General features: G+C 41.2%; 1 protein-coding gene and 1 long non-coding RNA gene across 3 annotated transcripts in view; one reads left to right on the top strand and one right to left on the bottom strand.

Annotated features, from left to right (window-relative positions):
• LOC132521858 (uncharacterized) overlaps positions 1–17,192 on the bottom strand; it is a 119,853-nt gene that overhangs the window by 86,734 nt on the left and 15,927 nt on the right. The window lies entirely within an intron of this gene.
• The window catches only part of ACMSD (aminocarboxymuconate semialdehyde decarboxylase), a 61,947-nt gene that overhangs the window by 29,726 nt on the left and 15,029 nt on the right, over positions 1–17,192 (top strand). For both annotated transcript variants that reach the window (XM_060151519.1, XM_060151520.1), the window contains 2 exons: positions 2,028–2,123; positions 3,247–3,419. In XM_060151519.1, the coding sequence (XP_060007502.1) occupies positions 2,028–2,123; positions 3,247–3,419 (269 nt within the window). The remainder of the gene's footprint in view (positions 1–2,027; positions 2,124–3,246; positions 3,420–17,192) is intronic.

Below are 17,192 nucleotides of genomic sequence, written 5' to 3'. Positions count from 1 at the left end.
TAGCCATTTTATAGATGGAGAAACTGAGTCTCGAAGTGGTTAAGTTGTGCAGGTCGCATAGTTAAAAAGTGAAAATGGAATTTACATAGATCTGTCTGACTCCAAAGCCACCACCTCACTACACAGACTCCCAAAAAGGCTCTGCAAAAAAGTAGCCATGCCGGTCTAATAGATTTTTAGAAGCCAATGATCCCATCAGCCCTTACAAATGAGAACCCTGGAGTTACAAGCAGAAAGAAGGTCAGCTTCTACCGCCTAAGGATCTGAGACCCTAGATTGCAGATGACCAGGCTTTCAAGTCCCCTGTTACCTGCTCTTTGCCACCTGCACTGTTCACCCATGGTTCCACCTGAGGGTAAGGGAAGGGCAAAGAGGAGAGACCTTTACTGAGCCTACCAAGCTCTGGATAGGAGCTGGTCCGGATTCTCTTTCTGCTCTGACATTTCATGCCCTTGTTATTGCTTTTGGAGACTGAATGTGTTTATAGTAAGGCAGCTTCCTACCCATCCCCCACCAAATTCTTGAGCAACAATTAGTCGGAAGAGATAAACTAAGTAGCCCCTGTGCTCTCTGGCTTCTAAGAAAACCTCATCCTAATTCACACAACACTTTGACAAGTTCCACAAACTTATTTGCATTGCAACTTCCCACATGAAAAACAAAGGAGAGCATTTTACATAGAGGATCATTTCATCCCTCATTATGCAACACATATATCGATCCTTTCTAGCACACCGGGCACTGAAGATGTACCAGACATGGACAAAACCTCTGCCCCCCTGAAGCCTGAGTTGACAAGTACACAAGTCATAAACAAACAGGCTAATTCCTGAATTTTATACTGGATGCAAAGGCGGTCTTTAGGAGACTGGAGGATTCCCAGCAGGGCAGGGCCATGATCCAATTTACATTATAAATATTCCACTTTGGCTCCTATATAGACAATTGTGGGGTTTTTGTCCAGGTAGTTAATGGAAAGCAGAATCACAGGACCAAAGGGAAGGGATGCTGTCTATCCCCCCGCCTGCAGGAAACTCTGCCCACAAACCACTCCCAGACAGCTGTGAATCCATCATGCTTCCAGAATTCTCAAGAGGCCAAGGATCCAGGGAGCCAGGGGCACCTCTGTCCATGGAACAGTGACAGGCCTAAGGCAGGATGAACAACCAGTAAAGGCCCACTAGGCAGCCAGAGAATCAGGCTTCCCCAGAAGGCCTAGGGCTCAGTCACAGAGCCCCCAGAGATTTCTTAATCACAGTCTGAAAAGCAGTCATCTGGAAATATAGCCCAGATGGACTCCATGGAGGTGAAGGCATCGGGCATGGACCAGCTGCCTCTTCTAGAAGCACAAAGCACTTGAAATAATTCATTTTAATCCAGTTATTTTCAACCTCAGCTCCAAGAAGCAGTAAAGATTTGGCAGGAATATTAATATTAGTTAATATCTATTGAGCACTCACTAAGTGGCAAGAACTAACCATTCTTAACCCCAGTTTACAGATGAGGAAATTAAAGCAGGGAGACAAATCATATTTGTCGAGCCCCTGCAATGTGAAGCTCTGGCCAAGAACTTTCCCAGCATCATCATTTGCAAGGTTCCACAACAGCCTTCCAAGATGGGCAACACTGTCCCCATTTCACAGGTGAAGAAGCCCAGACTCGGGGGCATTAAATTACTTGTCAAAGGCCAAGAAGCAAACAATTGGAGGAGAAAGGGTTCAGCCTAGACTCACTGTACTCTGCTTGCCCCACTGCACACAAAATGGAAGCTGGGAGAATCAGGACAAAAGACAGGTCCTCTGGCTCCTTGACTCTTCTAGCCATTAGATGACTCTACTTGCAAGTGGCAAATAGGAAGTGTCAGATGGTTTCTGCTTGCCAAAGTCATGGCCTGCATACAACCAAGCCATGCTAGGGCACAGGGACCCTGTGCTTCTCAGCAAGGTCCCATTCCCCTGCCATTAGCATCACTGAACTTCTTGCTCGTGATGACAAGCGCTATACGTCATGACTGTTTCTTCTTCCAGGAATGCCCGCAGAGACCACCACAGCCATTTGCTCCATGATTATGGGTGGAGTGTTCGAGAAGTTTCCTAAACTGAAAGTATGTTTTGCACATGGAGGTAAGACCCTATTTGTATTAGTCAGCTTGGGCTGCCGTAACAGAATATGACCGCAGACTGGGCAGCTTAAATAACAGAAATGTATTTTCTCACAGTTATGGAGTTCCCAGATCAAGATGCCAGTGCAGCTGGTTTTTAGTGCGGTCTCTCTTCCTGGATTACAGAAGGCCGCCTTCTTACTGTGTCCCCACATGGCCGTTTCTTTGTGTGTTCACAGGAAGAGAGAGAGAGAGTTCCTATTTCTCTTCCTCTTCTTATGAGGACACCAGTCCTGTCAGATGAGGGTCCCACCTTATGACCTCATTTAAGCTTCATTATCTCCTTAAAGGCTTTATCTACAAATACAGTCACATTGGGGGTCAGGGACACAATTTTGGAGGGACACAATTTAGTCCTGGTAGTTGTTCTAGTTATAAAGTATATGATGGTTCAAGGACCAAATTCCATTTCTGCAGACAAGTTTAGTTTGGTTGGCACAGTTTACTTGATTTTGTTTTGTTTTTCATTTAAATCTCTCGTCAGACCACAAGCTACCACAAGCTCTCCAGTTTGCAATAGTCCCTACCATTCACTATTGTTTACAAACAGGCCTGTTTCATTCATTTCCATTTCCTGCTTGGTCCCTGTAGGTAAGTGAGTTTGTGACCCTTGAATACACACACACAATATCAAACTATACACACTGTTCTCTAATCCGCTTTTCCTTCTCGACAGCACATGGAGACATCTTTCCATGTCAGTGAGTACAGAGCTTCATCATTTTTGATGGCTGTATACATGACAATGCATTTTATGGATATGCCGTCATTATTTAGATATTCCCCAACTGAAAGGCTCCCTCTGTATTTTTGTATTATAACCAAGCTACATTTGAAAACCTTGACCACACATCTTTATACACTTGTCTTCTCTCTTTAGGATAAATTCCTTAAATCTGAATTTCTAGATGAGTTAAACTTTATTCTTTTTTCTGGGTCTTCTCTCACATTTGGAACCCAGTAGATCCTTTATAAATACAGTTAACTAGCTGGGCTACAGTAACTTCTCTTTGCATACAACATGAGGGTTGAAAAGAATCCTTTTCAATTAACACTAGTCCCTCAGGAATGGGCTTTACTTGCAGGTGGTTCCTTCCCCTACACAGTAGGAAGAATCTCCCATGGATTCAGCATGCGTCCAGATCTGTGTGCCCAGGACAATCCAACCAACCCAAAGAAATACCTTGGCTCCTTTTACACGGACTCCTTGGTTCATGATCCTCTGGCCCTGAAGCTATTAACAGATGTCGTAGGAAAGGTAAGCCAGGGCTGCCATTTGGGTGACTTATGGGGAGCAGAGTAGAGGATCAGCAACCAGTTGCTTGGTCTCTCTTTGAAAAAGGGATGGGAGAAAAGGCATTAGAAGAAGAAGGAGGGACAGTGAGGTTCGGGATTAGGTCTGCTTGCACAGGGTATCCAATCCAGAACCTCCTTCAACATAGACCATGTATCAGCAGGGAGCCATTATGGATGTACGCCAGGGAAATCCCAGATAAGCCACATGGCTGGGTAGCTCCCCAGATAAATTCTTCTTCCTTACGGTCGCCTCTGTAGTGACCATAAGGAAGTGAGACATCATGATGAGGTAAGCAGGAAAGAGCCACCAGTTTTGAGGTCAAATTCACCTGGGTTAAAATCCTGGCTCTACTTCTTACTGACTAGGTAAAGTGTGACTCTAACTGTCCTCATCCACTAAATGAAGAAAACTGGAACATTAAAGAGGGGAGGATGGCACTGGCCAGGAAGGCAGGGGAAGATGATAAAGGGTCTTGGGTACCACCTGAAATGTTTTGCTGGAATAACATGGCCTTTGTTTTGAAAACCATTCTCTCATTTGGCCCAAAAGACCAGCACGGTAGTGCTTTAAACCTCACAAGAAAAGGCCTTTCCTCTTCTGTGGTCTGCTGGCAGCTCTCCTGTTGGTGGCATCTCCACTTTTAAGTATTCTTTGGAAATGCTAACTGAGCAAGTTTAGACAGTGTTTAGAGCAAAGGTCAGTCTGAATTAGTAGTCTGAAATATTTAGTATTTCAATTCTGTTTGATTACTTACAGATAGCAATAGAAGGCTTCCAAATTTACCCAAAGAAAAAAACTCTTTGGGGTTTCTAAAAGAATATGGACATATGTGTTTAAAGATTGGCAATATGGTGCTTGGATTGAGAGGAGATGCTAAGGCATGTAAAATCTTGTTTAGCAGAGAAAGCAGTCCATTATTTGAAAGCTGCAAGTTACTGTTCTATCTCCAGAATGAAGACTTCATCTCACGTTAAAGCTGACTGTTTCTCTGGCTTGAGAACCTCTCTAGAATATAAATGTTGAACATTCTGGTTTGGGAATAAGTTATGTGGCTGAGCTACGTGTCTGAGCCTTCTGGCTTTTGTGTTGTCCCTGCTGAAATGGGTGCTTAGCAGCTGGTTGTGACTGTTGATTATCATTGGATTGGACAGAGGGGCTATGGGCAGGTGTGTAAGTAGGAAACTACAAAAAGGAGAAGCCGAAAGAGTCTGTAAACCCTGGATTTTGAGCAATGGAGCAGGGGGAGTAGGAAAGCGGCGTGGAAGTGGGGAAAGGGTCAGTCTAACTACCTCCCATCAAGTCTAGTACCCCTGGTGTTCCTGGCAATGGCGACATCAGGAAAAAACACCCTTGGCAAATATAACATCTATCTTACGAGCAATACCATCAGCAGTGAGGGAGACCATCAGCCCCTTCAAACAGCATTCAGGGCAATACACATCGGCCAGGGGGTCACAGCAGAAGAGGAAAAACACGGCAAGTGCCTTGTGGTAACCAGTGGATAGACTAGTTAGTAAGTATATCCCTTCTGTGGACCCCCAGAAAAACTCAGAGGGCACTTTGCAAAGTTGCAATGTTGCAAAGGTGCTAAGATCTTGCATTCAAACTGTGAAGACTTGAGTCCCTATACCTTGGGCATCAAAAGCAAAAGTGACTTCATTTTATGTGACCTCACAGGCTGGTGAATCTAGGACATAGAAGCAGTATACATTAATAATTTAGGATTCTCTTTAAAATATTAATGCTTCCTCCTTCTAGTTATATTCACATTAGCAAAATCTTTCAAAAACAATCCCCAAACCAGGATGGCTAAGGAAAGTCCTAACATGACAGCTAGTCTAGAGAGCAACTGTCCCTATTTGAGCAAGAGGACAGAAGGCTGTGGGTCGGATGGATTATTTGATGTGTTTGAAACAATGATTGCCAGGCATTCATCGGATCTGTTCATACATGAGTACCAAACAAGCTGTACATATATAGAAAATTAAGCAAAATAAAGAAAAGGAAATAATTAACTCCAAGAAAACAAACATCCATATGAAGACAGACAATCATTGTATATTACCTGACTCAGCAGTGAAAACTATTTATATTTATGGTGTAAATATTAAGCACTGGCTTAACTGAAAATTGTAATTCTACTGGGAAATTGGAGAAGTTGGGATGAGAAAGAAATTCTCCATGATCATAATGCGAAGTCAGTAAACACTCTCTAAAGCTAATAAATCGAGAAACAATAGTATAATCTCATTATCTGAAACTATGAGGGTGATTATCAGAAGATTCATGTTAAAAGGTAAAAGTGTCTGTCTTGGGATGCAAAAATGGATAGGACTGTTTTTGATAAGAAAGATATTAGTAATATTGGATTGTTTAACTATGTATAGGTATTATTTTGATAAATCAAAATTTTAAATAATACCTTCAGAATAAATAGATGTATGTCATACATACACCAAAACCATATATTGTGTACCTACTATTTCTAAAATTCCCTCTAAACAGAAGACGTGAATTACATAATCTCTTATTTTCCTCCCATCTCTAAAATTCTTTGCTTTTAATCCATATCTACTCTTTTTTTTTTTTTTTTTTTTTTTTTGTGGTACGCGGGCCTCTCACTGTTGTGGCCTCTCCCGTTGCGGAGCACAGGCTCCGGACGCGCAGGCTCAGCGGCCATGGCTCACGGGCCCAGCCGCTCCGTGGCATGTGGGATCCTCCTGAACCTGGGCACGAACCCGTGTTCCCTGCATCGGCAGGCGTACTCTCAACCACTGCGCCACCAGGGAAGCCCTGTCTACTCATTTTTAAAGACAGAGTGCAAAGAATGCTAGTTATATGTTATCAGTCTATCACTGTGAAAAATATGAAAAAACTTATTGCCTCCCTACATTAACATGACCATAGACAATTCACTTTACATATTGAGGTGGGTAGATTTTGAGAGGTCCATTTTCCTCCCATTATGATTATATCGCAATTTTGGCTAGATCCATTGTTAATCTATTGCTGTGTAACTAACTGCCCCAACTCAGTGGACTAGAACAACAATAAACACTTACTATCTCATATGGTCTCTGTGTCAGGAATTTAGGAACAGCTTAGCCATTTCAGGATTTCTCACAAGGTTGCAGCAAGTTGTCAGTCAGAGCTGCAGTCACCTGAAGGCTTGACCAGGGCTGAAGGATTTATTTCCAAGGTGACTTTTATACATTACTGGCACACTGGTGCTGGGTTTTGGCAGGAAGCCTCAGTTCCTCCTCATCTGGGTCCCTCTACTCTCCAAAGAGCTGCTTGAGTGTCTTTACAACATGGCAGCTGGCTTTCCTAAAGAATAAGTGATCTGAGAGACGGAGGTGGCAGAGGAAAGGAGAACAAGAGAGAGATGGAGTGTGCGCCAGGCAGAAGCTATCCTTTTATGACCTACCCTCAAAAGCCACATCACATCACTTTTGCCGCATTTTATTCATCAGAAGCAAGTCACTAAATCTGGCCCACATTCAAGGGGAATGGAATTCGGCTCCACCTATTTTTTTCGGCTCTGTTGGGTCTTCGTTGCTGCGCGTGGGTGTTCTCTAGTTGCAGATAGCGGGGCTACTCTTCGTTGCGGTGCGCAGCCTTCTCATTGTGGTGGCTTCCCTTGTTGCGGAGCATGGGCTCTAGGCGCGTGGGCTTCAGTAGTTGTGGCGCGTGGGCTCAGTAGTTGTGGCTCGTGGGCTCTAGAGCGCAGGCTCAGTAGTTGTGGCACATGGGCTCAGTAGTTGAGGCACGTGGGCTCTAGAGCGCAGGCTCAGTAGTTGTGGCACGTGGGTTCAGTAGTTGTGGCTCGCGGGCTCTAGAGTGCAGGCTCAGTAGTTGTGGCACATGGGCTCAGTAGTTGTGACACACGGGCTTAGTTGCTCCGTGGCATGTGGGATCTTCCCGCACCGGGGCTGGAACCCGTGTCCCCCGCATTGGCAGGTGGATGCTTATCCACTGCACCCCCAGGGCAGCCCAGCTCCACCTGTTGAAGACATGTTTGTAAACCACCACACCGCACACTCCAGCCACCTAAATGCAAACTACCTTTAGTCCTCCCCCACCACCCCAAAGTCTCATTCATTTACAGCATCAGCTTAAAGTCCAGGATCTCACCACTTAAAGTAACTCAGGGATGACACTCCTCATGCACAGTTTCTCTCAACCTTAAGATTTGTGAACCACAGAGACAAGTTCTTTACCCAGCACACACTCATGCAACACTATAAAATGGTGAGACATGCAAAGGATAGTTGCTATACACCCTCCACTCCAAAAGGGGAAAATCAGGAGGTTTAGAGGAGTTACTAGTAACTAGCAAATCTGAAATCCATTGGGCACATGTTAGCAGTTCCTTGATTAGAACTCAGAATACAGGAATGATTCTCCACAGCTCTTGGTTCTACCCTCTGAGTCATCCCTCCTTTTCCATGAAAGGGAGCCCATATTTGCGGCTGAGTAGTTTCTACAGACTGCTTCATGCCCCTACAACTTTTGAGGCCTGAAAGCTTCTTTTCATTTTATTCTATCCATTCCTTTCAATCCTGCTGGTGTTTCTGCTAATACAATTCTCTTAAAACCTTTGCAGATCATAACAGCACTGATGACTACGAATGTGGCGTTAGTGTAGAGAACATTGTCAATGATTAAACGGTAACAAAGTTTAAGAAAAAACAAACAAAAAAACTTTCCAGGTCTTTCGTGAATCTTATTAGGTTTCAAACCATTAGGCAAAAGCCCTACCCACAAATCTCTGAGAAAAGCCCTTTTCTGCAAAGGCTGCTGAGGAACAACACTCTTACGTGTTTGACAGTGGTTCTTTGAGGCACTGCCTTAAATCTCTTGAGGTCATAACACAGATATTATAGTCATATCTTGGCTTCATTTTTAGACTGTATTTTTCTGATTGTGCCCTGGAGTTAATCTTTGCCAGAAAGCCATCTCTAATTTTAGCATCATTTGCCATTGGAGGGGCTGGGAATTTTCAAACCCAACAGTTCCTGGCTCCTTTATATTTAATAGTCCTTCCTTTAAGGCACTCGCCTTGCATTTTACTATAAGCAGCAAGAAGCAGCCATGCAGCACTTCTAACATTTTGTCTGGAAATTTCCTTAGCTCTATCACCCAGTTTATTAAATATATTTTCTACTTTGCATATTACTGTAGGTGACCGTGTTGCTACTTTTTTTTTTTTGGCCACAGCATAGCAAGGATCTCCTTTCCTCTAGTTTCCAATAACATTTTCCTCATTCTCCTTAAAGTCTTTACTGGTAACCTCACAGGTTATCAAGCTTCTAATAACAGTCTTTACAAGGATCTTCAGTCTTCCACTATCTCAAGGTCCTTCCAACTTCCTCCCACTAATCAGTTCCAAAGCCACTCCCACATTTTTAAGTTTTCATTATGGCAACAGCCTACTTCCAGGTACCAAAATCTGTATTAGTTATCTATTGCTACATAATACATTAACCTAAAACTTAGGTTAGCTTTAAAACAACAATGAATATTTATTATCTCATTCATTTCCTCTGGGTCAGGAATCCAGGAACCCCATGGCTGGGCAATTCGGGTTCAGGGTTTCTTATGAGGTTCAATGAGATGACTGCAGCCCAATAATATCTATCTATCTATCTATCTTTCATTCTTTCACCCTTTACTTTTTTTTTGCACACTACTTTACACTAACTTAACCCCAAACTCTCCACCAATTTTATAACTCTCCTCTCAGTACACTTAAACACAGCAGGTACAGTAGTCTATTAATTCCTTCTTCTTGAAAAAATATATTCAGGAGTCTCTGACTTGCTCTAATATGGACTGGGCTGCTATTTAGACCTGCTGCACAGCTGTCATCTTGAATCTCCCCTTTGTACTCCTCACATTCTCTCTCTCTCTCTCATTGGGTTCCCTGCTTCCTGAGCCCTATGATTTTCCAATTTCTTGCTTTATTCCTTCATCTTGGTAGGGAACATCTTCCAATAACTTTCTAAGAAAGACAGTATGGGAGATGAAATTTTTGAAACCTTGGTTATTTCATTATGTCTTTATTCTTCCCTTACAGTGAGTTAATTGTTTGGCTAGGTATATAATTCTAGCTTGGCAACTGTTTTCCTGAGTCATTTTAAAGACATTTTTCCGTTGTATTATGGCTTCCAGAGTTGCTGTTGAGTAATGTAACTCCAGTCTAATCCTTGAAACTTCATATAAAATCTACTTCTTTCCCCTTCACTCCCAATCTCAAAGACTCTAAGATTTTCTTTTTGTCCTAAAATTTCTCAGTGATGTTACTCAGTATGGGACTGTTTTCATCCATTATGCTAGACATTTGGTGAGCCCTTTTATTCTGTAAAATCTTCTTAATTTATTTCTTTAATGACTTCCTTCCCTCTGTTTTCTCTTTCTGGAGTTCCTAAAGTTGAACCTTATTTTTCTTCTGTCTTACACCTCCCCTTTTTGAGCTTTTGTTTTACTTTCTGGGATATTTCCTCAACTTTATTAATAAATCCTTTTATTTAATTGGCTTTTTAATTTGTTTAATTTGAAAGAGCTGTTGTTACTGTTCTTGTTCTGTAAACTTTTTTAAAGCATCCTGTTCTTGTTGATTGAGTTCAATATCTTTTATCTCTCTAAAAATATTAGTAATTTTGGGAAATGTACTTCCCACAAGCCTTCCTCCAATTGGCTTTTTGTCTTTTTTTTTTTTTTTAAGTCTCAGTCTTTCATATTAAATGCTTTCCTCAAATGTCTATAATCCTTGGCTGTCTTCTCATATTTAAGAGCGGTCACTAAAAGGATGATTGGAAGTCTCTGCATATGGATGGGGCCTGTCAAGTGTGGTTTTCTCTATAGAGTAATCCAACTGAGCCATGTTCTTTTGAACCTCCAGAAATCTGGTCTTTCCTTTTTGATTTATCACTTTCCCAGAGAAGCTCTTTCAGTCTCTTACCTGAATGGTAAAGGCCTGGTTGCCAGCATCCTGGGAACTGAGTAGGGAATAAAGGCTGGGATGCTCAATTAAAAAAAATTTTTTTTAATTAAATTTTTTTTTTTTTTACTTTTTGGCCACACTGTGTGGCATGTGGGATCTTAGTTCCCCAACCGGGAGTTGAACCCACACCCTCTGCAATGGAAGCATGGAGTCCCAACCATTGGACCACCAGGGAAGTCCCTGGGATGCTCGATTTTTAATAAATAAACTTTCATTAACCTTTTGCTTTCAGAACATTCCACACTCTCAACTATGCCTGATATCTCCCAGCTCAGAGACTCTCTGACCCTTTCACCCCCTTTTGAGACTAAATGACCAGCCTTTTGCCAGGATGAGGGGAAAGCAGACACTGGACTTAGGGAGATGATCTAGGGTCTAACTGCTTCTGAAACAGGCTTACAATGAATCCTCCTGTTGTTAGTTCTTCGTCTCTACTTCCAGAGGCACCTGGTGCTATCAATTACATATATTTGGGGGCTTGGTGATATAAGCCAGGTTACTTTTTGGCTTATCTCATACTAGCTAAGAATTTCTTTCTTGGTCTTCTAAAGTTAGTTACTATTATCCAACTTCTTTCCAGTTTCTGAAGTTTTCTTCTTAGTTCTTCTATCCTGTTCTCTTTGTCCTTGTGGCTATATGCTCTTCAAAATGCACTTTACCGTCTTTTTAATGGGGTTTCAAATTGTGATCCTCAGACCAATACCAGTCCACAAAGAGTTTGTTACCAGCCCATGATGAGAGAAGGAACTTGTGCCAGAATGCAAACTGAGTCACTAAAGACACCATTTAGTTTAACTGACTTTTGTTTTTAATAGCAAGACTTTTTCAGTAAAGGAAGCAGTGCATTGATTTACATTCTGGGGTAAGCTCCTTAGGTCATCATGGACAACTGAAAGACCAGTTTGCGTGCATGTATTAATACTGGTCTTGAGCTTTCCTCCTTTTTGCTAACAAAATTTATCTTACCTATATTGCATCCACCTATAGCCCAGCTTCCAGCTCCCTGAAGTCATTTTCATGGTTATGGGCAATTAGAGGTCAGCAGAAACTACAGCAATAGAAGGGGTCTGGCTAGATTTTCAGAAGTTAAAGAATATTCTAGTCCTCTCTCTGGCTTGGGTTGAAGGTGGAAGGACGAGAGATGATATGCACATCTTCAGAGTCTTAAGATTTTTTTTTTCTACCTTTTTTTTTTTGGCCACGCCTCACGGCTTGTGGGATCCCAGCTCCCCTACCAGGGATGGAACCCGTGCCCTGGGCAGTGAAAGTGTGGCATCCTAACCACTGGACCACCCTTTTTCTACTTCTAAAAGTTAATCTATTAATTCAACTAGAACATCTAAAATCACATAACTTAGTTTATAAATATTACTTTTCCACATTTACACTTCATGAAACAATTTTGTTCAAATATGCATCTTTGACATAGTGCCTTGTCATTATTAGAAACACCATTTGAGGCATTAAAATTGTTTTTAATAGCATATAAGCATTGCAGTAAATAAACTCTTTTAATGAGAGTGTCTGTTTCCTAAGTTTCTAAATATCCAAGCTTCATCTCCAACCAAGTATCATTAGAATTTTCTTCTAGAAATGGAGGAACTACAGGACTATCCCTATGTTATTCACACATAGCATTCTATTCACTACTGCTGTTAGTCTTTTGTTTGTAGTTTGTACTTTCCAGTGGTTTCTGTTAGTTTGCTGATTTGTTTCTGATTTGTTTCTGCGTGCCCGAGAAATGTGGTAAAAAATGATAATACAGTTAAGAGTAGAAATAAAAATAGAAATGAAGATAAAGTGGAAAAAAAGAAGTCCTAGAAATCCCATTCTTGTGAAGCAAACAGTAAATGATGCTTAAGAGTTTAATGCTATACAACATAGTCATAGCTGTGAGAGATATGAGTAAATTATTTGATCTCTCTAAACTTGTTTCCTTATCAATAAAATACAGATAATAATAGTACCTAACTCTTGGGGTTGTAGACAGCGTTAAATAAGAAAACCACATAAAGTATATAACACAATTCCAGTCCCACAGTAACTGCTCAATAAAAGCATTTGACAAAGGTACATACAGACTTTCAAGAATGAAACTACAGTGAGAACAACTGTGACAGCATCAATCAATTTGCAAGATCTTTCATTCATCTTGAAACGTTGAAACCTCAGAATAATACAATCACTGCAAAATTGAGATAAAGGGAAAAAATTCTACTAAATTAAAGTTCACAACAAACAAAATGTGTCTCCTTCTGAAGCAATGATGTAAAATAAGGCTTGGATCTTCTATGGCAATTTAATCAAAAGTGAAGAGGGAACAAGATAGAAAGAGGGAAGAGTCTAGAAAGCCAAGCACATGCCGAGAGCAGGACACATGCTCAGAAAAGACATGACAGGAACCTAAGCTTTAATCTCTCTCTGATCTTTAGGCTCAGTATCAGCAGGGTGTGAATGCTAGGGTAGAGTTGTAAATGGCCTGGCCAAGCATTAGAGGAAGGCCCAACACAGAGCCAATCTGCGAAGACCAAGAGAGGTTTTTTCCCTTGTCTTTTTTGGTTCTCTTTTTGCTCTAGGCATTTAAGAACATCTTATCAAAACATGAGCTGAGCACAAGCTTAAGGAACAGACTGCAGAGAGCATATACAACAAAGAATAAGTCTTTAAAAATAGTTTGGAAAAGTCACTAAATAAGCAAATACAAAGCACACAAAGGAACAAGAACAAACCCAGAGAAGGAAGAATCTGATTACCAAAGTTACCACATTATACTATTCAAAATGTCCAGTTTCAACAAAAAAATTGAGGTATGCAAAGAAAAAAGAAAGTACAGCTCATTCCCATGAAAAAAAGAAATTGGGCTTCCCTGGTGGCGCAGTGGTTGAGAGTCTGCCTGCCGATGCAGAAGATGCATGTTCGTGCCCCAGTCCAGGAAGATCCCCCATGCCATGAAGCCTGCGCATCCGGAGCCTGTGCTCCGCAACGGGAGAGGCCACAACAGTGAGAGGCCCGCGTACCGCAAAAAAAAAAAAAAAAAAAAAAAAGAAATTAACAGAAACTGTCACTGGAAAAACATTGGACTTACTAGACAATGACTTTAAATCAACAGCCTTAAATATGATCAAAGAAATAAAGAAAATCATAGACTAAGAACTAAAGGGAACCAGGAGAACAATGACTGAACCAAAAGAGACTATCAATAAACAGATAGAAATTATAACATGAAACCAAATAAAAATTCTAGACCTGAAAAGTACAATAACTTTAATGAAAAATTCACTAGAGGGTCATATACCTGATAAGGGACTTGTATCCAAATATATAAAGTACTCTATATGAATAGCTAACAAGCACTTGTAAAGATGTTCAGCATCACTGGTCATTAGGAAAAGGCAAATCAAAACCACAATGAGATACCAATTCTCATCCTTATCAAGATCACTATAATTTTTTTTAAAAAGTGGAAAATGTTGACAAGAATGTGAAGATATTGGAACTCTTGTACGTTGCTGGTTGGAATATAAAATGGTGCAGCTGCTGTGGAAAACAGTTTAGCAAATCTATAAAAAGTTAACCACAGAATTAGCATGTCCCAACAATGCCACTCCTGTGTCTATACCCCAAAGAATTGAAAACAGGTTTTCAAGCAAATGCTTGTACACAAATGTTCATAACAGCATTATTTGCAATAGCCAAAAGGTAGAAACAACCCAAATGTCCATCAACAGCTGGATGAATAAACAAAATGTTGTATATCCATACAATGGAATATTATATTCAGCCATAAAAAGAAATGATATACTGATACACACTATAACATGAATGGACCTTGAAAACATGCTAAGTGAAAGAAGTCAGACATAAAGGTCACGTACTGTATGATTCCATTTATATGAAAAATCTACTATAGATAAACCCACAGAAACACGAAGCAGAATAGTGGTTGCCAGGGGGTGGGTGGGAATGGAGAGTGACTTCTTAATGTGCATAAGGTCTCCTCTGAGAGTGTGAAAATGTCTTAGAACAAAATAGTGGTGATGGTTGCACAACTCTGTAAATGTACTAAATGTCACCACAGTATACACTTTACAATGGTTATTTAGTTTTTGGTTTTTTTTTGCGGTACCAGGGCCTCTCACTGTTGGGGCCTCTCCCGTTGCGGAGCACAGGCTCTGGACGCGCAGGCTCAGCGGCCATGGCTTACGGGCCCAGCCGCTCCGCGGCATGTGGGATCTTCCCGGACCGGGGAACGAACCTGTGCCCCCTGCATCAGCAGGCAGACTCTCAACCACTGCGCCACCAGGGAAGCCCTACAATGGTTAATTTTTATGTTATGTGAATTTCACCTCAATTTTTTTAAAAAAATGAAGAGGCCTTTCTCTGCAAGATAGACTTTCAACCACCCAAACCAAAATATCTATTCATATGTTCTTTTATTTTTAAAAGAGAAACCAGAAACACCTGTTCCACAAAATAGAAAGTATTTTATCTTAGAGTAAAATAAATTATTCACTTTTAGAAGTAACAATGTTATTTTGGGACATTTTATGCCCCAATTTTTACAGTAGGCATACATGTGATCTTATCTTGGGCATTTGATCTGTGGGTTAGAAAATGAACCTAAACTAAAGACCGGTCAGGCCCAAAAGCCAAAGTTTTTTCTCCATTCCTTTTCCAGGCCATCTACCTCTTTAACATTCAGGACTGCTCTATTCAGCTATTCTAAAGGGTTAACATGATCTGGAAGCAATGAAAAGGTCCTTTAACACCAAAGACTTGATTATGTCTAGGGCTAGTGGGGGCAGTGGAGTATACCCTGTGAATTTTAAGTATTTCCACCCTGACTTGAAATTTAAATGTATTTTAACATTCTGTCTGTAAGTGTTCTGGTTAAGTGATGTTTTCTGTGTGCTGCAGTCCTCAACAGAGTGGAACCCTTTTTGATGCCTGTAAGATTCCTGAGAACAAGAATATAACTTACTACCTTCTCACGAAGTTGTGGGATGTGAGAAACAGTTCAAGTCCTGGCTCTACTGCTTGTTAGCTGGGTGAGCTTTAATATCAAGTCACTTACCCTCTCAGCCTCAGTTTCCTCAACTGTAAAATGGAGATGATAACCAGACAAAGTTGATGGGAGAGGCTAATATAACACGATGCCAAAGGACTGTACAAATGTTAGTGCTTTATGCACAGTAGGTGTTAATATTTGTAACTTATGTAATGATCTTGTGGGTATAAGGCTAATCTTACCCTGCACTGATTGAATTAAATCAGGCTCCTTAGTGAGGAAATTATGTCTCAGGGAACAAACTGAATCCTTGATATACTAGAAGGTCTGTAATAACTATGTTATAATAGAGGTGTGTTGTATTTACTGCAAAATGCTACTAATGAAATATGCTAAATGAGAAGATAGTTAATCGTTCCTTTTCCAGAAGACAAATGAATTCTCTTCCACTATTTGAGTTTCTTCAGTAAGCCACATCTTTCAGTGCTTGCAACATTCCCTGAAAATGTGAAAAAGTTAATGCATCCCAGCAGATGAGCAGTTTATTTCTTTTCCCTGGCAGGAATATTAATTACTATTATTATCAGCTCAGTAAGTCTTTGACTTCATAGGGAGTGTGTGCAGCTGGCTTTGGGAAGGAAAATGCACATTGGGGCAGTGTTGGTGTGGAGAAATCAATCAGGATTATCCACTGCTTTCCTGCCTAATAAAGGAAGCCAGTGGCTGTTGAAAAGGTATAATTTTAGGACCCTAGAAGAGGCAGCCACGCTACCTAAAATGCCTACCATTAGAATTATTCCTCTGGGTTTAATAGAGTCTTTAGAAAGGTCCTACTAAAATGTAGATGTTGTCAAATAATACAGTAGCACAGATGTCCTTAAAAATTGGTTCACGATTATGGTCAATCCCAAGGGAACAGAATCCTGGATCACAGACAAGAAGGAAGAAGAAGGAAGAAAGTTCTAGCTTTTGGGAGGCCAGGAACAGGTATGCTACTTGGGAGCCTGAGATGTCACAAGAGTCTTGGGTATACCAGAGAGCTTGGATCAGTGGGAAATGAGGCAACAGTCATCCAAGGCCATATGCTACGCTTCCTTAACCAGGACTCTGCATCCATTTAAATCACAATTTGCAGTTATAACAGGTGGTAGAAATAGCAATACAAAAAGTATTTTTACGACTTCCCTGGTGGCGCAGTGGTTAAGAATCCGCCTGCCAATGCAGGGGACACGGGTTCGAGCCCTGGTCCGGGAAGATCTAACATGCCGCGGAGCAGCTAAACCCGTGTGCCACAACTACTGGGCCTGCGCTCTAGAGCCCACGAGCCACAACTACTGAGCCTGTGTGCCACAACTACTGAAGCCCGCGTGCCTAGAACCTGTGCTCCAGAACAAGAGAAGCCACCACAATGAGAAGCCTGTGCACCGAAACGAAGAGTAGGCCCCGCTCGCCGCAACTAGAGAAAGCCCGCACACAGCAATGAAGACCCAACGCCACCAAAAATAAATTAAAAATTTATAAAAAAAAATTTTTTTTTAAACTCAAGAAGTGTTTATTAAGCATCTATCAAGTAAGGACTGGTATCAAGTGATGGAGTATGTGACCTTTATCCTATAGGACCGTTTGCCTCTTAAGGAATCTCTTCTCCCCACCCTTTCCCTGCGACTATCCCTTCTCTGAACAAGAAATGCAGTTAACAAGAACTTCACTTCCAGGTTTT

This window comes from Lagenorhynchus albirostris, chromosome 6, assembly GCF_949774975.1.
Source record: "Lagenorhynchus albirostris chromosome 6, mLagAlb1.1, whole genome shotgun sequence".
NCBI classification, from domain to species: Eukaryota; Metazoa; Chordata; class Mammalia; order Artiodactyla; family Delphinidae; genus Lagenorhynchus; species Lagenorhynchus albirostris.
Note: the sequence above shows the minus strand (reverse complement) of the source record. Positions and strands in the feature narration are given on the sequence as shown.